Raw genomic sequence first — 25,033 nt, 5'->3', positions numbered from 1 at the left:
TCGATTCTTTAAAAGTAGCTCACCTGTCTACTACTGGTTGGGTATGCACACATGTATTTTCTGTAAACGGTGCAGAAGCTGTTCCTCAAGCATGTTAGAAGAAATCAGGTAAGTATTGTAAATGACTTATTTATGAAATCTTGAAGTCCTGTAGTGGGAAAGTTACTAAACAGTTCTAAATAGTTGATAATACAAGTTTAAAGGAATAATCTCAAGTATGTGTTCTTACTTCTGAGTATTTTAGCAAACTCAACTGCTGCAGCAATGAAAACTGCTTTGTGTCAAACTGGAGTTTTTTTTGTACATAGCTATGCGAGCTTAAGGCTTCAACCAGCAGGAAATCTCAGTGGTTAATGCTAGAAGTAGTTGTAACTTGGAGCTGAATGTTATCTTGCAAAGGCTTAGGTAGGAGAGATTTTATTACTGATTACATCTGCACCAGATTAGAAGCAAAGAAGAAATAACTGACCAAAAAGCTGCAACCAAGTGGAAAGGAAAGAAGCTGATGTTGATACAAAAATTTGTGGGTTTGTATTTCACTCCTAGCTTTACATCAGAACTTTATTAATTAGCCAGTCGTTTCTAAACCTTAAAATAATGTTAGTAAATTCAGTGCAATCTTGTGGTACTCAAGTCTACTAATGGCAAATCCAAGTTATGAGTAATATGTGACAAATCGGGTATTGAGATTTGAGAAATTACGGAACTAAGCTGTATTTAACTGTGTGAAAATAACTTAATGAAGTTAAGCATTTCATAAAGACTTCACAAATACACTGGATTTTCTTATTGTGACTAAACATCTTCTGTGCTATTTTGCTAAAGGAGCTTTATTAAAGTAATGCTTATCTGGATCAGTTGCAATATTAAGCATGAGTAAATTAGGATTTTATAAGTTTTATCTTGAAGCAGAGAGTGTACACCAAACTTGGGAGTGCCAATTCCTAGCATCAAGCATAAGAAAATTTACTGAAGTGACCAGTGGTGGCATAAAGGGGAATCCTGTGGCTTCATTTTAATTCATGTCATGACCTATACAGGGTCTGTAAAATAAAAAATACAAAAGGTGTCTGTTATAGTCATTCTGAGCTCTCCCATATAATTTCCTTCAGACCTATGTTAATTTACTGAGGAAGAGCTCTCCACATCAACCCCTTCTTTTTCCCTTTCTCCTCAGAAGGCACTCTTGAAATCTTCACTTAATGTTCTTTATTGCTTCCTCCCAAGCAAGCAGTTCTTCAGTCACAACATCTGTACGCTCAAGCAGCGGTGCCTGTCTCGCAGCACAGATTCTTTTGCTTATGTAGGAAATGACAAGTTTGCACGGGTTGAAATTACTCTGGTATTTCACATATTTACTCTAAACGTGGTACTTGCAGTAGCATGGAGCTCAGTTGCCAGACGTGTACTATGACATCAACAAAGTATCTCTATTGTTTATAACCTTCATCAGGTGTTAATACTTATAATTTGTGCTTTAAATTGTATTAATTTGAGTCCTTAATAGCACTGTTTCCTAGTCAAATATTTAGTGTCTAAAAAAAGTTCCACTTTAATAGCTTGTAAAAACTGATTTTTTAAAAATCCTATTGAAAAAGGTGATAATGAAATTCATATCGTTCCTCAATTAGTTCTGTTCAAAAATAAACAAAAAAAACACACCAACAAACCAAAACCAAGCCACTGGCATTCAGCTGCGTGGCCTGAGTTTCTAAAGGTACAGTAGTAAACTGGATTTCAAGACCCAGAATTCAGAATTCTAAACTAAACTCAGGTTACAAACAGAAGTAAACATGTTTTAAATATTTTTTTATTATTTTTTTAGATTTCTCTATGCCTTTAATCTGGTAGTAAATCCACTGAGAGCAGCTCTGTGATTTGTTGCTCTGTCTGCCAGATCAGAAGGTTGGGTGTCTTGGCTATCAAAAGGTAGAAGTGGGTGTCTTCGTGTTCTTTGGCATTCTTCTGGGCTGCTTGTAACTTGCTTTGCTGTTGGCGATGTTTGGATTCCTCTGGGGTGGGTAATGAGCTGTAATGTGATATTGTGATGTTTCTGTACCTGCCTCTTCCTTTTTTCAGGTGTGTGCTTTTTGTTTTGGGTTTAGTTTTGTTATGTAGCGGTGCGTCCCTCTTCCCCCCCGCCCCCCCTTTCTCCGCATATGTTCAGAAATCACATCAGCATTTTACCTACATTTGTTTACAGTTGCACTTGATTTATTTGGCTGGTATCTCTGCTCTTGCTGACAAATGGGTCGATATTTAATTGGAAATCAGGTCACACTTGAATTTGATTTATCCCCTTCCTTACCCCCCAGTATTGCCATCATAGTTGCAGCCATTATTGCAGCCTATTTCAAACTTTATGAATTTTTCTGATCTGCAACTCTGTATATTCTTGACCTGACCTAATTTTTGATGTGAAATGTTAAAAGTTGTTTAAACTATTGTGATGGTTAGGCCGCCATGCTGAGAATGGTGATGCAATTTGATTGGATTTAATTGTCTGTCTCTTTTTCTATTTGCCAGAAACCATTGGTGCTCCTAATTCAGCAAATACACTGTTATGAAGAGAATAAAAATAACTTTCATTTAAAAATCAGTCTGGAATATTTACTTCATTATGTATATAGCACCTACATACAGCTGCAGAAGCAGTTCTTTTCTGTGTTGATGTAAAGCCCGCTTCATAGAGTCTATTTTATGAAATGCCTTTATCCTTTTTTCTGTCTTACAAGGAGTAATTCAGTTTAATATTTACATAATTGATCTGTCGGTTTGTAAGTTTTAAGGGCGAAGTTCAGGTATTTTACTTGCAATTACTGTTTATTCATCATGAGCTACAACTAGTACTGTTCAAATCGTAGTTGCAGTTAAACAGGAAAAAAGGCCTTTCTGGACAATGTCCCTGTGTCCTTTTTTCCTCTTGACAAACTGAGTTTGTTTACTATTTAGAAATATACTGTAACCCTTCGGTAGATTTTAATTTTGAATTAATTCGCATGGTGACAGTCCATGTCACTCTGCTTTCATTGATGTAGACATGCTCTAATTAGCTGGGTTTTATTCAAATTACCAAATTTAGTTGTATTATCCTTTTAATAAAATTTTCTATAATAGATTAATAACCTGTGATAAATTTAATAGGAGCTATGTCTCCCTGGAGTGCTTGCATTTCAGTCATGAGTGTCACAGTACAGCATTGCAGAATAAAATTTAAGTATCAAAAACATACGTGAAGTGGATTTTAATCACAGGAATGAAAGAAAAGTCAACGGAAACCAAGTAGGAATGCTTCTGCGTTCCTGGGCTGTAGTTATTTATAATAAGGATATGAAATGCATAGTAAGTTGCTGTATTTGATTAGCTGTCTGATGGAAAAACTCAGGATGCACAACTCCGAGGTGTAAACTGTTGGAAACACAGGGACTAGCACACTATGTTGTGCTTTGGGGAAAGATGATGGTCTGGACCCAGACTTTTGTTTTTAAGTTTTTGGTAGTTAATAGCGAGCTAGCTCAGACTTTCTTCCTGACCTGCTCAGTTGGAATGCTTTGCCACAACAGTAGCATCATTAAGCCTACCAAATGTAATTAAAGCTAAACCATAAATTAAGTAAACTTCCTAGCAGATTACTTTGCATTACTAATATATGTGCAGTTTGTTTCAGTGCCAAATTTGGCATGTGAATGGATGGAAATCCAGAGAAGCTTTTGCGTTAGTTCTCAGATGCCAAGGAACAGCACAGTGAGTTCAACCTCTGATGTATGGAATTGCATTGTTATGAATTTGAAGCCCTTACGTTTCCAGGGGCTGATATTCTGTTTTGTTGGGTTTTGCTTTTTGTTTACACACAGTTATTTTACGAGGAGACTTTCTTCAGATTTAATTATCTGTAAGTAAACTACAGTGCAACAGAGGAGATACTTCCGTCCTTATTTTAAACTGTTAATGAGGAGCCTTTGTAGACAGGAATGTGGTCAGCCTCTTGGTATGTAGCGGGGCTGACACGAGATGTTATAACACCTAGTTTTACTGCAGCTCCGTATTCTTTTTAGCTCTCTGACTTTTTAACCAGTGAACAAGTCTTACTTTGAAGCAAATGAAATCACAGTGCGAAAGCATTATTAGAGCTTTTCTTTACGGAACAATTCCATTTTAAAGATAGAATCTGGCTGAACTCATCTTTCTTTCACTGAGAACCAAAAGCAGATTATATTTACTTCTGCTCTTGGCTTTAGTTTATCTTAGAGGCTGTTTGTGATAGGGATGTGTCTTTGTGCATGGTAAATAGAGAAATTCCTGTCTGAAAGCTGTGGGATACAGAGTTCTTCCTGTGTTCAACTTCCCTTACTCATCTAGTTTCAAACTTAAGGGTTTGAAACTCTGTATTTTCTCTAAAACTTTGTGAAACTCAGTAACCACACAGTCACTAAGAATGTGCCCACGAATGATCCTTAAAATTGGGGGGTGAAGGAAAGAGCTGATCTGGGTTTATGAAAATGACATAACAGCATTGTTGTAGGAGGGTGGGTTCCCCTTTGTAAGATGCTTGGCTTTATCTACTGAAAATCAGTAAAGCTTTATGTACGATGCTGGACAATACGTCTTCCTTTTCTCTCTCCCTGTTCAATGAAAACCATTTCTGCTTCACCCTACCTGTATCGTGGTATATTTTAAAACTTTCGCTCTGAGCAGCTTCGATGTGGGCCGTAAAGGATGGTTTTGATCCTTCAGCTGTTGTGCCCTTATAAAAGGGTGCTGGTCAAATGGGCATTGAAGCGTTACTTGGATGAGCCAGGATGAGTTTTGTTTGCTCAGGGAGCTCCAAATATCTCATGGGAGATGTTAGTCTAGATTGAAGAAGGAAGTAAAAGCTAAATTAGGCAGGCATTTCCAACATTTTTATTAATAGCATGGAGGATTTTAGCTGTTCCTTTACTTCAGCTGCCTCCCTTCATGGGAGAGCTGCACGCTTACGGTACATGAGTGTCAGTTGAAACAGTTTTGTGAAGATACCTGTGTTTTGATGGGGGAAAGGTAACTTTTTTTTATTTCTTTAAGCTCTGGTGCTTTGTTTTGTCCAGTTTGCTAACAGTTCGTGTATTGGCCGAAAGAAAAGGTATGAAAGTGGCTGTCAGTGGCAAACATCCTTTAAGGAGTTCACCTGCTTTAAGTGCAAAATGTGAAACAGATGGTATGGAATTGATGGCGCTTGCATTAAAATGGCTGAAAGAAGTACTCTAGATCCAGGTACCTTGAATTTTAGTTGCTTTAAAAATTATAATTTAGAAAGTAGTGACACTTTTAACCAAAACTACTAGAATGTTGCACGTCACCAGATATGTTAGCATGGAAGCAGCAGCTTCATGCTTTTTGTTCCGCTTCTTTCTCCTATTCTGCTGGGAAAAGTGAAGATTAGTCCCACTGAGGAGTAGACAGAAGTCATATAGAGATGGCTGGTATGTAGATGGCCTTTCACATGAAGAAATCACTTGTGAGATCTAGGGGAAGGAGCAAGGAATAGAGGGAAAGCAACACAATTTCATGTCTAGAATTAATTTCAGACTTTATACTGTCATCTCAGTCCCCATGCTTGTTACGAAGCCGATTTTTTTCTTTCAGTTTTTCAGCATAGAGAAAGAAAAATCTCAGACACTTTCTGCAAAACTGTGTATTCAGACTGTTTTGTATAACATCGGGGAGTACAAAACTTAGCCTGTTTGATCTCTGAGATATTAGCCCAAGTACCCAACTGTGTAAATCCGTGCTGTCTTGTGTGATTTTTCTGCCAGTCGCTTTGTAGGAGAAGGTTAGTGTTTGATTTTAATTGAATGATAAGTATTTGAAGTTTGAGGATTTCCTGCTTTGCACATTCAAATCATCTGTCAGGATATTTTTTTTTCCTTTAAGGAAAAGCATCATAGGATATAATAGGCAAATAATTTAAATTGCTTTCCTCCTTGGTCTGTTAACTGAGATTTGGTAAGGAAAGCTTTGCAGCAAGCTTCGGGTAAGTGTTTTTATTGCCCCTGCACTGTCGGTGGAGAGAGAGCTCTTATGGTAAAATCTTGGGGGTTACTGCTTTGGGGTTGACCAGCTTCTTTTATAGAAATTACAGTAAAAAAATGTATTCCTCAGCAAAACTCCCTCATGAAATCTGTGTTTTGTTTTGTGGCTTATTAGCAGTGTGATTTTCCTGACTTTGCCTTATTTTTCCTACTTTTCCCCTTTTTCCACTTTTGTTAGGCTGCTACTTATGTCATGGTTTATAAGCTCTTAAGTCAGAGCTACAGTTTTCATTAAGAACTGTTAAGCTCCGTTTAGTCAGCTAAAGCAGCGAGTGATCATCTGACAGGGCACTGCTATAGGTATTTCCTGAGAGATCAACAGAAAAGTAAGATATACAGATTTTCCATACAAAATAGGAAATGCTGCATAACTGGATTGTAGCATGATGTGTGTAAAGTTTATTCATAGTAGGCTTCAGCCCGGATTCTCGCTGTCTGAGGAATTCTGCTCCAATAGGTCAGCATTGTGCTATTTATCAGGAAAAACATATAGCACAGTCTTGCAATAAGTACTATTAATATAAAAAAAAAAATCTGAATCAATGTGACTTCTGTTTCTTATATACCAGAAAGTGCACCACTTTCAGTAATTTTATGTACTGAGCTTTTGATATTCCTATATTAAAATGAACCTAAATTACTTTAAGTCATTTTTGCATCTTTATGATGTTGGAAGAACATGATTTCATAATCATACCATTTTAGGGTATGGCTTAAACTTCTTTGGTGCTAGGTACAGAAGTTTCCCAGATTTTTCCCTTTATCAGGTTAAACTCTCAATTTTGCTAGTCTGTGCAAGTACGTGAAAAGCAGTTAAATGTATTATCAAGAACCTCTTGACAATACAGCTTATTTTGCACAACAAACTAGCATGAACTTTTGACCAAAGAAGGCATATTTCCACAAAATGATATGTCAGGGTTGTTTTTTTTTTTTTTTTTTGCCAGTAATTAACTGGATAACCCTATACTGAAGGTGAAGCTGTAGGGGATAGTATCTGCCAAGAAATATGTCTTGCCATGTGTTTAAATCTTTTTACAATGCACAGCTTTAATTACATTGAACTAATTGTGCTGTATAATTTCCGGTTTGCTGAGGACACCAGTACGCTTGGTGTGCTGCAGGCGTTACGCAGTCTGGGAGGCTGCATAGTAGAAGACGTGTTTTGGCATGAGCGCTTTCCAGAAACTGGAAAACCTTTGATTAGAGAAGGTCATAGTCTGACCAAAAAGCTTTGTTCTGCGGAGGGGGATATACACATCTTTATCCGCAGTTTCAGCGCTGATGGAGGTAGGCAAATACAGAGGCATAACTCCTTTAACTCAAATACATGTTGCCTGACAGCTCCCAAAGGCATTCAGGTGAAACGTGCTATTCTTGCTCTGAAATAGATCCTATTTAGAAGGAAATCTAACTTCCAGAGTCTTTTTTAAAATGGGAGGGAATGCCATGTATCCCAAACAACTTTGCTAGAGCGAGTAAGACTTTTGAGCTAGTGAAATGAGACAAGTATTGCAGTAGGAAAAACTCAGATCAGATGGGTTTGGTTGTTTTATCTTTGTCTACTAAACTGTCTAATTAAAGATGCAGCACTGCCATTCAAAGGGGAAGAACGCGAACTACACGTGTGTGTGAATAGTTCTAAAATAACAAAGATCAGGAGAAATTTTTGGCTTGAAAATCTGTTCAGTGAGATGTGGCAGGAGGTCAGGCTGGCGTTAACGCTCAGTGACGGTTTTGGTTTCGCTACGCTATGGAATGTACACCACTACTGCAAAATTACTCTCCAATGCATCTTTTAGAATAAAGTGATGTGGAAGTTAAATATCTAAAACACTTAAATTACACTTCTGTGAATACTTTGTGTATTTAGAAGACACGTATATTTAGATTTAGAAACTGTGCTAGAGATGTTTACTGACAAAATGTGCTGTGCATGAAGTCAGGTGTGTTTTCTCTGTTTTTCTGTAATGCAGGATTAAGGAAGTCACAGATGTTGGAAGGTGGCCGGGCTACTTTGGCTGCCTTAGGGTATGCTTTTTAGCAGGTTTGATCTGAATCCCATATGGGCCAGGTGAGCTCTGGGACTGGAAATTTTAAAGAGAGAACATTGAACTTGATCACAGATGGTGGCATGAACAACTGTGGGACTCACTCCCACAAATTGAGATCAGGAAGGATTGAAGAAGGTTAAATACTGAGGTAAATCCCAGTTACGTTAAAGGCCCACCTTCTTGGAAAAAAAAAGTTGTCTTGCTGCAAAACAACTATAGAGTTGTACTTATTGAGGACTTTTTGTTCTGCAGTGTCTGCTGTTAACAAAAATGGCTTCTCCGTTTCAGTAGGCTGGGCTATGATCGTGTTGCTGCAGTGCTGCTAGGAAGCTGCCAGGTAAAGGCACATGGTTAGTACTTTGTGTAAGTCTAGGAGATATTTGAGAGCAGTCTGCAAGGGCTTGTTACTATTGGCAGTACAACAGCAGCTCATCCGTGTGTTTCACAAGTCTTGTTTTTAACGCTCTTCCATTAGCCCAGCTTTTTTATTGTATGGAGGTGTAATAGCTATGGAATACTTACAGAATAAATTCCTTTGGAGCAGAAGAAAAGGGCTATAAGTGCGTACTATAGCCAAAAATTTAGAGTATGTGAAGGCAGATGGCTTGGGCACTATTCTTGTCAGGGAGAACGATATAGAGAACAACATGATAATGTATTCAATATGTACTTGGTGATGAAGAGACCTGAGGGTTAATATCTTTAGCATCATGTACTGATCTCTCAACTATCTGTAAACCATGTAATGTGCCTTCTTCGTGTATCTTAAGGTAAAATCGATGGATAAACTTGCACGTATGTAGACAGTTTGCTTGAAATAGCTTCCTGTTTGCAGTAGGACATAAAAGTAGTGTTAAAGCTGCACAATTTTCAAAGTAATTAGTCTTCATCAAAATAAAAATGTTCCACCTAATGCAATTCATGGTGCTTCCATCCATCCACTGTGTATGACTATCCACACTGTAACTATTATATTGGATACTTAAATATTTATTATAATATTTAATATAGTAATTTAATATTATACTCTAATATACTAAACTTAAATATTTATTTCAATATTGAATCAAATGGCTGCCATTCAAAAGCAAAGCCTGCCTGGCCACCTGTCCTAATATATTCTCCAACAGCACTACTCATACAGAACCCTTAAGGTATGTATCTGCTTTCTAGCTCATCAGAACCTAAAAAAGTGGATGCATCCTCAAGTGTTTGCAGTTATGTGCTCTGAAAATACTGACTTAATGCTGAACAAACAAGTATTCATAATTTTATTCATGAATGCATTGAAACTAGCACGTGATCCGTGAAAAAGAATATTTGTTTCTCCTCCCTCTTAAATACTGAGATTGAACGTACTGCTTATGCAAGAATTGTCATGTTAGTTGGCCGATACAGGCATTTTTCATCTTGTAATCAAGAATCACCTTTAGAATGTGATTCATAGGCTCATTACTAAGCATGTTTGTAAAGATAGGATCAAGGCTCTAAGTTTACAGGTATTTTTCAGTGGGAATAATGTGCTAGTGTATGTGTGGGAGCTAGTACTTATTTTGGATTAGATTTCATGATAAAATGCTTTTAAAAGGTACTGTAGGAATCGAATATAGAGCAAAAGTCTTCAGTAGTTTTAGCGTATCTTGCATATTTCTCAGCCTTGGGGTGCTGATTTGTCTTGTTTAGAGGAAGAACTTAGAGTTTCTAAGAGTAATGCAATATTGATAAAACTTGGAACTTTGCAAGGATAATGCTTTAGCAGAAGAAAAACGCTTGAATATCTGAAAAGCTGTCACGAGAAGTGTTACTTAAATTAGAGGGGGAGAAAAATCTTACCTGTGTAAGCAATCTTATACATCCATCTCTTCTTTATATGAAATACAGGCAATTGAAAGTCCACAAACTTCTTGAAAATTACAGACAACGTATAAATGGTGTGCAGGAAAAGTTTGACAAGAGTGTCTGGTAGAATTATTTTTTTATTTTTATTTTTGATCTGGATCACTTATGCTGATAGGCCTCTCCCTACTTTAAATTTGTTAAACTTTGTATACGTGTTTCGGTTAAATAAGTGTTGCATGTGGGAGGCTGGATTTTTGAGGTCTTTGAGACTGCTACCATGGTATGTAGAAGGAGAGCAATATTATCACTTTGAAGTATGAAAGGATTCAAAGTCAGGCTTTCACATCCTCGGCCAAGACAGTTCTAGCGAGCCATGGATTATTTGCTTTAGGCTGAGCTGACAGAAACCGCTGCTGCTATGAACGTGAGTTGGGAATTGCTGTTCGCATTTTGTTCCCAGTATAGCTGCGGACTCCTCGTCTTCGGACTTTTTAGCTTGCGTTCATTTAGCATGACTACACTGTATATAAACGACACTACTGTATATGTGTGCTTAAAGCTGTCTCTGAGTGTTGGATTTGTAATAAAAACGTGTGTATTTTTGTGCTGAAAAAGAGCTTATAACTCACTCTTTAAAATGGCATACTAAGAGAGCTGTGATGAAAAAAAACCAACCAAACAATACCAGCAAAAATCCCTTGTGGGGACGTAGTTCATTGTGTCAGAACAGTTCTTTTGCAGAAGGACGTGGAATTACTGATGGTTATTCATCTAAAGAATTTTTTGCTGGTATGCTGCATCTACTCCAGATATCCATTAATTATTTTCATAAGAAGTTAATTTCATAATAATTAACTTGACAACATACCTGTCTAAAAGCAGAGAAAATGATGCTGACATGGTTTAAATATTAACAGGCGTTTTTCTTTAAGCTTCACAAGAGAGAAAATTGTGACCAGGTATTTAGTACAGTTAAATGCTTTTTTTTCTTTTTTTTTTCTTCCTCCAGAAGGCTATGCTGACGAATGTTTATTTATGTTAGTTGAGTTCATATTGTAAGGACCTGGTAAACATCTTCTGAAACGAAATTTCTGATTCTAGCCTAAATAATCTTGTAAAATTTTGGTGTCTGTCTGTAAGAAAATATGAATACTGAACAACAGCAGACTAAAAGGAATTGTAGGGAGAAGAGAGGACCTGGAAAATTAATCTTTAGAAAGATAACTAATATCTTTTAGATGCTTTTATATTGATTAATGTTTTTAACAAAGAGAGTTCTCTCCTGTTAACAACAACTGATCTTGATGGGTGCAGGTAACAAGCATGTGTTTGGGCATATTTTTTTCCTGCATGACTCTTAAACTAAGTAGCGCATGGGAGATCTGCTTCAATACAGGCTGCCTACATCACTTTGCCATCCAATTGGAGGTTATTTAAAGTGGAGAATATGTCCGTATCTGGTTCTGATGATGCTTTTTATTACTAGCCGATATGTTGGAATACACCACGTGTTAAAAGAGAGTAGTATGGTAGTGGGAATGTTTGCAGCTGCTCTTCAGACCAAGATTAGAAGGCAAAGTTATGCTGATAAATTGGAGTAGTACTCCGTGAATGCTCTCAAGTGCAAAGTTCTAAATGGGTAAGGAAGGTGTCAAAGTTGAGTATAAAGGATTATCTGAAAGTGCAGGAGTACTACAAGAGGCTTTGGGTTGTTTCATTTTTGTTGTAAACCACTAATGTGAGGCTGCAGGAAAAATGGACATCCTTCTTTTATGTCTGTAGAAGAATGTATTATGAGACAGAAAGTTGTTTCCATTATATTTGGTGGTGGAGAGCTTCAGTATCCAGCTTGGTGTACTATATTTAAAAAAAAAAAAAATAAAATTAGTAAAACTGTAGAGAATCCAGAGGAGACCAGCTGAAGAAAGAAGACTGGAAAATTAGGAAACATTGAAAGAAAAATAGGTATTTTATTAAGAAAGTAGATAGAGAATAATGTTTTTCCATTGTGCTGATGGCTTTTATGCAGAGGGCGGATATTCTGTCTCCACTGAGGAGGATAAGTAGTTCCTTTTTTTAATCTGCACCAGAACATCAGGCTTCTGGGATATAAGATAGGTCTAAGGAAACTTGGAATTATGGAGATGTGGAGTAACCAGTGAAGGCCACAGCAGACATCTTTGGAGAACAGCGGATGACTGTAATTAGACAGTGGCGTATAATCGCGCATTGTTGCTGAAATGGGATGACCTGTCTGCTTTCCTTTTCCCTCTTCTTACTTTTGCATGTTGTCATCTCCTCTTCTGTAGTGGCTTTTGCCATTTTTGGTCTTGCAGGACTATCGAAAAAACTATGCAGGGTTGTGTCCCCCTGTGTGTCGTCCCCCATCTTCCCACCACCACTCAAATTAGGATGTTTTTTTCTTTTCTGAGAAATTAATATGATTTGGAGAGAAGTACACCAGTGCTGGCATAACATAAGCAATGGAAGTATGTGGCTGTTAGAAGGTAGAGATAGGAATGGGACCACCCTGTTTTGTGTCAGCTGTCATGAAAACATATCCTATGGGTAGTTACGTCGAAGGTGAAGCAGGGGAGTTACATGTTAACTGAGGTCCGTTCCAAACTTTATTGATTTCTGTGATTGGATAGTGGTTGAGATAGGCTGAACCTAAGTTATGAGGGGCTCTGAAGATAAAGTAGCTGGTGTTTGAAATAATATAAAGGGTAATAGTTGAGGGACTCAGAAGGAAAGTGTAATTTAAGGCACACTCTTGTTTTCCCATTGATGGTTCTCCTAGTCTAATTGTACGTATAACCATCCTGACCTGTTCTTATGAATTTGTGTTGGTCTGAAAAACTAACTCATGTGATGTGTTAAACTTGCATCAAGTTCTAGATGAATTAAGCTATGGTTTGTATTCAACTTGAAGAATAGAAACATGGGGGGATTGAAGGCATGAGTTAGCTTGTAGCAGTAGCCACATCAGCCAGATCTGTTAGCTCCAAGCCTGTTCAGTTGTGTGCTTGATAGCCTTTACCTTATATAAAAAGGGAGAAGAGCAGCCATAAAACTGAACAAAACTAGTTGTCACTGATACCAGTTCCACAGCCAGGTGTCTTTGAGAGCTCATTCCTCAGAGGGATCCAGGCTCCAACAACCTGTAAGTGTAGTCAAGACTCTGCAGGAGCTGAGTGGAATTTAGCAAACCTAGTGGGTCTAAATGGACCTGTTTCAGATGTGGGATTAGAGGAGATGACCTCCAGAGCTTCTGGACATCATAAATTATTTTATAACTATGTGTTCCTAAGTACGTATAACTTGTTTATTCTACTACGATGATCCGGCAATTCAGGTTATTTTCTCAAATTGAGTTTAGCAGAATACCACAACTTCTCTTGTCTGGAAGCATAACGTGATGATGTTTGCAGGATGAACGAAACAGTTTTAAATTGTCATTTTTTCCAAGGAGAAATGAATCTGATTAAATGAGCAGATAAGAGGAAGGATTGTGGTGTTGGTATATTCAGTTTCTAAACTTCTCTAACTTGTTTATGTGCCGTCATGGTACGCTTACGCGTGTGTAATTGTGCCTGTAACTGTTTCTGGATTAGTGAGACAAAACGTAGCTGAAATTAGAGTATTGTATTTACAATTTGTGGCTGCAGCTGTTGAGGCAAAATTTAGCAGTATTTTAATGTTAACCTTTAAAGTAGGATGAGGGTAGTCGGCAAGCTTAAAGATAAGAAAGGATTTGGGAAGCAACATTCTACTATGTCTTGAAAAATTGAGTCTGTAAAGGTAGCTTAGCCGGACTTGTCATTTCCCCAGTATTTGTAACTGTGGAGAACTTTGAATAATCATTATGAATGGTGGGTCAAAATGGTAATTTGGCACCTACCTGTATGTGGGAAGTAAGATGAAAAATAAATAAAAAATAAAAAAAAAAATCTGGTTTGTCATTTTGTCAGGTTATTTTACTTATTGGGTTTTGCGTTGTGCTGCCCCTTATTTTTATCTCTTTCTGTTGTTTCATTTGTTGATGCTTTGTTTGCTGATGAGTTTTGGTAGACAATCCTAATGTTACTCAGAGAAGTCTTCATTGAAGCAGTTGTCCAGCTGAACCTGTTTTTACTCTTATTTCTCACAGGAAGTATCTTAATAATTTTTTACAGTTCTCAACCATAAGAAGTAAAGGTTAGTCGTAACAGTAAACCTAGACAGTTAGCGATACCCGAGGCAATAATGCTGAGTTCACAGGGTTACCGATAGAGATTTAAAGTAGTTTGTAAGAGCTGCAATTAGAAATTGCAGTTTTAGGTAAGAACAAGAACATGATAGTCTTATTTGAATTGGAAGAAAAAGACAAGATGCAACTTGATGAAACAAAAATATAAATTGTTGGCTGTACAACAAGTTATTCTACATCATATTAAATCTGCCTTTTTTATCCCGCTCATCTAATATAAATAAGATTAAATCACATTCCTTTTTAAACATGGAAAACCCTGAACAGAGTGCGTCTTCTCAGATTTCTTTAACTCTTCCATAAATTAGTTCCTGAATCAGTGTATCTAGCTCTTAGAATAAAGTTATATGCAGAGGAAGAATTTTCAATTGGAATTCTTATTGTTCAGTATAAGAAGCGTGTGGTCCAGGTTTCCTTGTCCCCTCCTCGAGGCCACTTAGGTGAAGCCATTGGGAAGTCCAGTATAGAAACTCCTCCTAGGAAAGCAGTTGGGTACAAATGGGTTTATTCAGAAGAGAAACAAAACTAAATTTAGGACAAATATTGCTTATGGCATATTTTGTTTTAAACTGCAAATGGAGGTATTTTCTGGTACTTGTGAAAACACTGAAGTATCACTCAGTTTTCAGATACATGCTGGTTAAGATATTCTTTCGTCAGATTAAATGTCGTTTGTTGGCTCAGACAGAAATGTAACATCACTTTCTTTTTCTAGCTTGATCACTTAACTGTGCCATTTGGGGTTTCTTTGTTTTGGCACAGGCTTCGTTTGCAGTTACCAAATGTATCTCTGAGGAAGAAGTCGATTTTGCGTGCTTGAATTCATGTTCAGAACTACTTTTGATTATTGGTTTTAGACAGGTTGTTTGGTTCTCTAGTGAAAATTTATTTATTTACATCCAGGAACTTTCTAATCCTATTTTCCATATTTAAATAAGGACACCTAAGTAAGACGCCTATGGAAGAGGTGGGAAATTATTTAGAAATTTAACTTAGTGTATGCACTAAGTTATCTGGGTTTAGAACGTCAGTTGGAATATGTATAATCAGATTTGAATGTGTCAGGGTTCACAGTCATCAGAACTGTTAATCTGTAGAAGCAGATTTTAATAATAGATTTTACAGACAACCTCTGTATTTTGTTCTTATTCTAGTATTTCTTTTTTCTTGTGGTCTTTATAAGTGTCAGAAATTTTTTCAAGGCACAGCCAGATCCTCCAGTGTTTAAATATTGAAGAAGAGTACATGTTAAATGTTCTATAAATGTTTTCAAGGGCTTTTGCAACAGTTCATAAACTTTTCAAATAAAACTGGTATGTATTTGTGAAGTAATTTCAAGTTTTGGGTCTTTTTTTTCTAAATATTTTATTGAAACTGGATCAAACTAGAATAACAAGCACTTAAGATCTCTTATCTTCATAATCAGTTTGTCAAGGTGAGTGCGGGAAACCCCCCCCGCACTGTAATCCAAAATATTTGTCAGCAGCAGCAAGTTGAAAAGCTCTTTTCCTTGTACTTTATATTGGACACATGAAAACAAGGGGCTGTCTTGACTTGCCTTCTGTTCAGGGTAGGAAGATGATCTGTTACGGACATTTGAAGAAAACAGTGCAACTAGAAAAAAAATCTATGATAGAGAGATTAGGTAATTCGAATCTTTCGTGTTAAACTTCATGCGAACCGCCCAGGCCACAATGAAATTTTTAGTTCAGCAAATGACAGAATAAAAACTGACCATGGAAAACTTTGCAGCTGCTGGAATGTGTGCCTAAATTCAGTTTCTGCATCATTGGAGATTCACTGTCAAATGTTCCGTTACCTTAACCAGAGTGACTGTTTGGTTGGTTGGGGTTTTTTTTGTCAATAACACCTATTTGACCTATTGCATAACAGTTTTCCTCTGCTACAGGAAAGGAAAGACGTGGCCCACGTGCGTGCCTTGCCAGAACCTGTGATGGGACTATTTAAAATCAACATGGGTACATAGATCATGTTAGCTGTGCTGGGGCAGTGGGGAGAAGTTCATCCCGAACCCATAAAATATCTTTAGAAATAGTAAATTAAACTTTACACTGCCACTAGTGCCTGCTGTAACTATTCCTAACACAAAATCGAAAGAGGGAATTTTTTGTCTGGTGGCAAACTTCCTATCGGTATAAACCCCATCACTTGGGATCGTTAACAAGTTTGGCTTGAATTTGCTGACTTCTGATCTTTGAAATTTGTCACCGAATCCTTAACGAAAGCTGCCGGCGTTAGCTGCTGCTACGCTGCATGTCATTATGTGGGAAACAGCCGTGTCTCTGATGTTCTCATCCACCCCTGGGTAATACCTTACCTCTGGAACTGTGTAACAAATGTTTATATTCAGCATTTGAATTTCAGTTAAATTGCTGACCAAATTGAGGGAACACTTCACACTTACTGCTCTACTCCAGTGATCAAATATTTGTGTAGAGCAAGAAGTATTAACATAAGAAAATTGAGACCCTAACATAGTTGGTAAGTGGTATAATTTGGGAGTTATGATATGAATGGAAATGTAGACAGCTAGAGAAGGGAGTTGTACTTGAGTCTTAGCAGAGCGGATACCTGTATCTCTTAAGCGGAGACACCAAAATGTTCCCCACTGTATGTGATTTTCAAAAGTGTGATAAAATGAAAGTGTTTCAGCTTTGAATGTTATATCTTGTGAAGAAACTGCTCCCCTAGAGGAGGAAAAAAATAATCCTGTATAAATAGCCTTTTAAATCTTTAGCTCAAGCACTTTATTAAAGTCATTTTGTGTGGCCTTCGGTGAAAGGGAAATTGCTCATCCGCAAACGCACGCTCTTGAGTAGAATTGTCTTAAGTGTAGACACTGTCCCGTATTCCACCATTGGTGATTAGCCGCAAGTGTTCCTCGTGCAAGTGGAGTGACAGTCACTAGCACGTTACCTCTTCAGTTTGAAAGCTAATCCATATGCTAAATGGGTTGTGTTCTATTGAATTCCGCTGTGTGGATGTAATTTCATGAGAATAATTACTCAACTCATTCAAGAAAAGTTTTTTGTATTTCCTTTTATATTTAAAAAAGAAATGGCTTTGCTGTGTGTTTTGGCTTCTGTTATAAATTTATCAATTAGGTAAACTTGATCAGATGTATACTTATAGTTTGGATCCATCAATATGTATTTAAAGTCTCATAATAGTTTTTGGCTTTCATCCTGTTAAGAAAAGATGAAGTCTTAAGACAAATAAGAGCTTCCTGACAACTTCATAGAGTTTATTGGGTAACTTTGCTCCTCCTGGCATGCCGAACTTGGTAGTTTTAGAGTATTTAGATTCTGACTATTCTGCAAGAATAGGGTATTAAGAATTCTTCAAGAAAGTTTTAATTTGTGTGTGACTTTTATTTTTATATGTATCTATATATCTTTTATCATAGTATTTTTCTTGTCTGGGCATTGAGTTTATCTGAAATAAACCAGCATGTACTATTTGAAAAGTGCGCAGTTTATTTAGAATGAGCTTTAAGCTTTGACCATACCTTGTAGTAGGCAGAGATACGCAACGTGCACATCTACCCAAAGGTAATGGTACGAAGGAATTAGCTATTTGCTTAATTTAATAGGGTGGTACTTTAATAATCTTAAATAAATAAATAGTAATATATCGGACTTGTTATTGGGCATTGCTGTGTAAATGTGTTTTTGTGGAAGATTGCAGAATAAATTGGAGGCTCCTGTTGAACCTGGAGCTAAGTATGTCCCTATTCTGAATATATCAGCTCAGGCTGTTAACTTGTAGTTTACTTGATTAATCAACCATAGTCTCTTTTGTATGTTGATTTTATGTTGGCTTGGGAGAAATAAAAAATTTAATGTGGTGAAGGTATGCATGCCTGTCTTTAGTTGTGCCTTGGACTTCTCGTGTTAGTTTCTGAAGTTAAGATATACATTAAGGCAAATTTTGCCCCTTTTGTTGTTCAGATAGCCATTTCCATATTGAATTTTGCACTAAGGTGCAGTGCTGCATTTGTGACACCAATTTCTGGGACCATGGGTGGATGTCAAATCTAGACCTGACTCGTGTCGGAAGCTGTTTTGGGGGACGCTAAGTTTTTGTAACAGTAGTATCTCTAGCAGAGAGCAAGAGGAAAGATGCCATCCAAGCAAAGCCTCTTGTGCATTGGATAGCTTCAGTGTGAAAAGTGGGTCCTTTAAACTGATCTGCTTGTCTTTTGGAGCTCTTTTGGAGCTCTTTTTTTTTTTTTTTTTAATATCTCTTTAAAAAAAAAAAAATTGGGATAATCCTTACAACGCAAACTTCTTGAGTTTCTGGCAGGACCTGTGACTTATTTTACTTTCTTGTTGTAGTTGGTCTAAATATTGTATATGAGCTGCTTCCCAGGACTGTAGTATTTGCTTCCTCGTCATTTTCCGGTCAACTTCGTAAAACTGCAATATCCACATACATGTGTGAGCAAAGAGCAAAGTGCTCTTACTCTAAAGATTTTTTTTTTGATCCTGTTTTAGACCAAATTTAGCCAGTCTGGAAGAACTATGTATTACCTTTTTTTTTTTTTTTTTTTTTTTTTTGCTTCACTGTTTTCATCAACACTGGGGCAACGAGCTCCTTCATTGCAACTGTCACTTGGAGCTGCTGTTCCATGGGTCGCTCATTCTACTCTAGCTTCCCAATTTAGGAAGGCAGTATGTTGTCTAGAATAATTTCTGTTCCCAAGTAATTTCCACTTAAGTGTTTAAAAAAAACCCCTTATTTTGCAGCAGTTTGTCCTGGGCAAGCTCAGCTGCTGTATCTTCCACCAGAATCACCTTATGTGTTTTAGTTTTTGCAAACATGAACCCAGATTCGATGAGATGTCGCAAATGGGCAGGTGACTTCCTGGGCAAAGCAGTTCAGCACTTTCAAGCTTTACGATTTTGATGGGTTTTTTTAGTGAAGAATATAGTGTGTTTAACTCTTCACACTATGTGTGCCTACTAATGTTGAATGATCAGTATTTCAGTTACTTGCTTACTGGATGGACGCTGTCTCTTGCATTATAAAAAACAAACAAAACCACCTGTTAGCATGTGGGAGACGATAACCAATTATGCGTTCACTTATAGATAGCATCTTTGGTATAATAGATGAAAAAGCAACAGTTAGCAAGATGGGAATCTGTCACAGTTGCTTGACCTATTTTGGAGTAACTACAGATGTGAGGCACAATTTCTGGCCTTGAAAGATCTGGTTCTTGTAAATATTTTCAGGTTGATATTTATGAATAGAAATGTTGCTCAAAGTGAGAGATATAGCTAAACCATTGGAAGCGATCAGTACATGAAATACATCATTCTGGATTATGTTCAGTTTACTATTCAACTTACTGCAAACGATAGAGTCTGAGTTAGCAAACCCTATTTTCAAGCTAAATTTTTATACTCTTACTGCAAATTAATATGGGTGAGATTCTGGAAAGAAATTAATAAAAATGTGTTCTGATGGTTCTTTTTGTGGGGAAGTAAACTGCTTTTTCGTAGCTTTGTCTTAGGAGGCTGCTTAGTGCAGAATGAGGTTCTGCTCAAGGAGCTGGGTCATGGGCACCTGTTGAAAGCCCACGCGTTCTCTAGGATGACTCGTGGCAGATGCCTTTGGCATGTTACTGTCTGGCCTGGCCGCCTCCTGTGTGCCGTGGCTCAAGAATCGTATGATCACGTACCATGGGTTGGCTAATCCCCATCGACACGCCTAGCGTGGAGTAGAAGCTGTACTTCAAATCGGCATCTTAGCCTTGTAGTAGCTGGTTTGTGTACGTGATTGCTTCTTGTTTCTTGGTTATGAATCTTCAGTCTTGCTGCATTGCTTGCCTTTATACTTCTCTCACCTAATAACTATCAGTTGTGTAAAGCAACAAATCATTTGGTTCTTTCCTGTAATGAAGCCTGAGCAGTTGTAAAGACTGTACATATCTTGGTTGGGAGTGCAAATATATTATTTTTCTGAGCCAGAGTACTACACGGTATTTTATTGCACATTTCATAGTGGTTAACTTCAGCAGGATTAGGCAACAGAATGCCTTTGTACAGGTGCAATCGCAAATCTTCAATGTTGCTGAAATATCTGTAGGCCAGACCTTTGTTATATTTCCTTGCAAACCCTTTGCTTTGGAAAAAAGCCACAAACCCTGACAGACCTGAGTTAAGTGAAGGTCATTTAGCGCTAAAATTTTAACTGTTATAACAAAAATATGGTGTAGTTTCTTCTACTTAAAAATAAACAAGAACTGTTTTCTAGGAAAATCTAGTTTTGACATCTCTGCTGAAATTCGGTGTATGGTTTAGCGTAGGTAGGTAAATAGAGTTCTTCAAAACATAAGTCTTATCGATCACTCAAATAGGTCTAAGGTTTTGAAATCTTTAGAAAGGTACTCCTGTTGGACTACTGTTTTGACTTTAACTTGCTTTGTAAGTCAATTCTCTGGTTTCATCTGTCTCCATTTTCTCATTCTCTTTCCATAGGCAGAACATAAAATTGTAGATTACTTTAGGTTGGAAGGGACCTCTGAAAGTCCTCTAATCTACCTCCTGCTTAAACCATGTCAAACTTTAAAAGACCTTGTTGCTTACGGGCTCTGGTGCCTGACCACTTTCATTGTGAATTTTTTTTTTAATTTCTTCATCTGATAAGAATTTCCCTTGTTGCAGCACGTCTGCTGCCTCTCGTCCTTTTGCTGTGAACTTCTAAGAATCGTCTGACTGTGAAGACAGTGTTTATATTCCCCTTCCCTGCCTTTACCCTTCTGTTCTGCAGATGGAATAAACCCAACTGCTTCTTGTGCATCACGTGCTCTAAGCCCTGGCCATCCTGGTGGCCTTTCTCTGGGATGTCTCCAGCTACATCCGTGGATGTCTCTCTGCATTCATTCCTCTCTGAGCTTCCCTCATACAACTCTCCCAGCCAGCTGCCAGCTTAACTTAAAATTCTCATTCCTAATTGCTGCCTTCTTTGAAACAACGATCAACATTTATTATTTGATATCTTTATGCTGCGTGTCTTATGCTATGGAAGCTGCAGCAGCTTTTAGAGTTGGGAAGGTGGTTTGTACCCCCCAGGAGAGGTGATGTGGGCATTAATGCAGAAGGTCAGCAGAGAGAGTGACTTCCCTTTCTGTAGTATCAGCGGGGTTAAGTATTCAGTCCTTCTCCTGCTCTCCTATGGCAAGAAGTTCAAAGATGAAGCAGCCATCACGATTTCACCAAGGGTTATCCTTTTTAGTTTGCTTGATATTTTTGTTTGTTTATATCTTTTTTTGTTCTTTTCTAAGGTTAAAGCTATTCCCCTTAGTGCCTTGCCCTTTGGTTATACACCTGCCTGCTGTATTGCTCATACCACACCCCGTAACTAGCAGTCTTGAGATATGTTGCTTTGGGCACGTTTCAAAATATATAGCTAGTATTTTCATAGGTGGGTGGGAGACGAGTTGTGTAAGGTGTAGGATGTGAAAATAATTATATATTTGTTCCTCTCCCTTAATGAAGGGTGTCTGTGGGAATAGGATAAATAAGTAAGACGACGGTGTGTGACAGTCGTCTCGAACAGGCCGTGTGGGATGCAGGGTGCTGTCTTCTCTTCTGCTGTGTCAGTACTATGCTGCTTACGCTATGGTTAGCACAAAAATTGCTGAACTCGTTTGGGTTTAACTGTACAAATATTTTTTTACTTAAATTAGCATTGCTCATGCGAATACTTTCAAAGAAGCTTTTAGACAGATGTAGCTTTTCTGAAATGTGTATGATGCACTTTGGGCTATCGGGACATACCAGATTATTAAGCATCTGTGGTGTTCAACCTGCATTTGGTAGAGAAAGAAACTTCATGTTTTGCTCAACGCAGTCTGTAGTAACTGTGGTATTGCAGTGACGCTTTCCCTTGTTTGCCTTTGCCAGTTTGCTTCCTCCCCTTCAAGGCTAGACTGCCCTGCGTACTTCTGTTCTTGCTTATGTTCTCTCCCAGTTGGCTACTGGTTCTCCTTCCTGATGTGCCTGCCCTCTCTCCCCCGCCCCCCGACTTCATTCATATGCTTTTCACATAACCACTCATCAGTTCTGTGAGGGATGATTTTCTGCTGGGTTACAGAGCCTGTTTTCTTTTACACACTGCAACAGATACCAAAACATGATTTGAAAGTCCAATGGCGTTTCAGAAAACATTTCTTCCAGCACAAAATACCATCTAGAGTGGATATAACTTTTTTAGTGATTTTTAGATAGTGGGTTTTCAAGTGGCACTTATTTCTTTGTTACTCTTGACTAGTTGGCAAATGTTGCATTTAAGAATCGAATTTCTCACTTGCTAATAGCGCTTGCACATCTTATGCCAAAACGGATGACCTGACATCCAGTGATGCATATACCTTTGTATTTAATGTGTGCTCCTGCCAGATAGCCTCGCACAAAACTGCTAGTGTTATTGCTTAGATGGGAAGACCTGAAGATCAAGAAGCTGCAGGGCTTGGTTTTAATGATCCAGTTCAGAGCATGTCTCTTGCTGAGTAATATCCTACCATTGTCTTAACAGCCCCAAATCATCCTCCAATAATGGATAACCATGACTTAAAAATGAGGTCATGACTGCCTGTAGTCATCACAGTTTTACTTGTAGATAAAGGAATGGCTAATCTCTCCATCTCATTACGTTTTGAATGTGGAAATCATTTCCTGCTTGCTTCCTTTAATACTTAAACTTATAAATAGCAGCTTTTTCTGTTCTGACCATACTGGTTCTGAGTTTGTGGTAGCTCTGTTTACCTGCTTCTCTGGCTGAAGGAGGGTCCTGTCTTTCAGGAGTCCTTTGTGATGAATGGTTGTTCATAGCAGGATATAAAACTGTCTTCAAAGGTTAAACGTTTGCCTTCAGATTAAACGGACGTTTCCAGTTAGCCTTAGTTGCCCGTAGACAGGCAGACATAGGGCTTACCTGAGTCTTGGTCCTTACGGAGCTATGGCTTTCGGCAGGGCTGGCAGTTTGACTGAAAACTACTGTTTTATTTTCAGGGTGGTAGTGGTAGTAAAGTGTCATCAGTACTATGTTGCATTAACTTAAGCTTCATATTAAATGCTAGCAAGCTGTGTTATATCACATTTGGAGGCTGATATAGTTGCTCCTGTTGTATTTGTCACTGTAGCATCATGATCTTAAGTCAAGCATGGCTCCTCGTGGTTATACAGTTGTGACGGTAGCAAATCTGGAAGAAAGATGGACAAGGTAGCTTTTTAAACAGCTGTTTGAAGAATCTCTAGATCTTGTCTACTAGAAGTCCAGGTGGAACAAGAATTGGATAGTGTTGAGTTAGCTAGCCAACCTCGGGTTTTGCTGTGCTCCTAACCATCTTTTCAGTTACCAGCCCACTTTGTTTTAACTAAATTAATCTGTCAACTTCTGGCGTTGTAGCTAGAGGCTCATTTTTTCACTTAACATTTCCTCTGCCCCTTTGGAGGTGTTGATTGCCTTGTATCAAGACTAAGCAGTATTTGAATCTTTTATTACTCACATTGAACCAATGTCTAGAAGGGCTTACTGGTCTATTAAGAGGCCAGAAATCTGAGGTTACAGTTAATTCTAGTCATAATCTTCCAGTAAAACTTCATTAAATGGTAGCATGATGTAAGAATTATTTTGCTATTTAATGCTTTAGATGTTTGAAAGCTGGGTTGAGTTAGTCAGAGATAGTGTAAGTCATTATGGTACTTCTATTCCAGGATCTTCTAAGGCTACTGCAAAAGCAATTGAGGACCTGGAATCTTGGCAGTGAGCAGAGTGGAGTTTGTGTTACGGGGTTCTGGTAGACCCATGCCATGGTTCTTTTCAAGAAAGTAATTATTTTACTTGAAAAATATTTTTCATAGAAAATACTGCTATGTAAAATGAGTGTACTGATGGTTTTTTTATGTTCTTGATCTTCCTTCTTGGAACTCATAATAATAACAACAAAAATTTCTGTATTGCAGATTTAATCCAGTGCACAAATGAGATGAATGTGAACATCCCACAGCTGGCGGACAGTTTGTTTGAAAGAACAACCAACAGTAGCTGGGTAGTGGTCTTCAAATCTCTCATCACAACCCATCATCTAATGGTGTATGGAAACGAGGTAATACAAAAAATGATATGTCTGAGAACAGTTATAGCACTTCATTCCCCTAAGTGTCAGCTAAATGCTTCCACTAATTATCTTTGTAACAAAATCTTTATTTGTACTTTTTTGTGTCTAACTCTGCGTGAACACAGAACTCTTTATGTGTTTTTCTGCTTAGTTTGTTTCTACTTTAAAGTTTGTAATTCTAGAATCAGAAGTAACTGTCCTGAATGCTGCAGGTACCTCTTTCTTGTGGTGTTATTCTAACAATAAAAAAATCAACCAAACAACACCAACAGAAATTATCTTGAATGGGATTCTGAAGGCTGAAAGTGGAAGCAGTTTTAGGTTCATGCTCAAGCTAATCCACGTGGTCTCTTCTGCCACGTAACTCGATTCTGAACTGGTTTCCCCCATCACTCCCTAATCTTTTAAGACAAGTATACTCCCGTGAGCTGGCTCTGAGTGTGAGCATCTACGTAACACCGAACACTGTAGAACAATTAAACAAACAAAACCTCAATTTACACAAAAAGGAATAAGCTTGTTTTGTTCCACAACTTGAATTCCTGTGGGGCCTTATTTTTGGAAATACTAAACCAAGCATAGCAGCGGCTTGAACTTTCGGGATTTAAAACCCCAAAACTATACTTCCAAGGCTTTCTTAGAAAGCGATTGTAAACATTCCTTATTACCGCAG

The 25,033-nt window shown here is 37.8% G+C and overlaps 1 protein-coding gene across 9 annotated transcripts in view; it reads left to right on the top strand.

Annotated features, from left to right (window-relative positions):
• The window catches only part of PICALM (phosphatidylinositol binding clathrin assembly protein), a 70,933-nt gene that overhangs the window by 5,580 nt on the left and 40,320 nt on the right, over positions 1-25,033 (top strand). For all 9 annotated transcript variants that reach the window (XM_054188878.1, XM_054188877.1, XM_054188876.1 and 6 more), the window contains exon 2: positions 24,206-24,348. In XM_054188878.1, the coding sequence (XP_054044853.1) occupies positions 24,206-24,348 (143 nt within the window). The remainder of the gene's footprint in view (positions 1-24,205; positions 24,349-25,033) is intronic.

Source organism: Rissa tridactyla, chromosome 1 (assembly GCF_028500815.1).
Source record: "Rissa tridactyla isolate bRisTri1 chromosome 1, bRisTri1.patW.cur.20221130, whole genome shotgun sequence".
In the NCBI taxonomy this organism is placed as follows: domain Eukaryota; kingdom Metazoa; phylum Chordata; class Aves; order Charadriiformes; family Laridae; genus Rissa; species Rissa tridactyla.
Note: the sequence above shows the minus strand (reverse complement) of the source record. Positions and strands in the feature narration are given on the sequence as shown.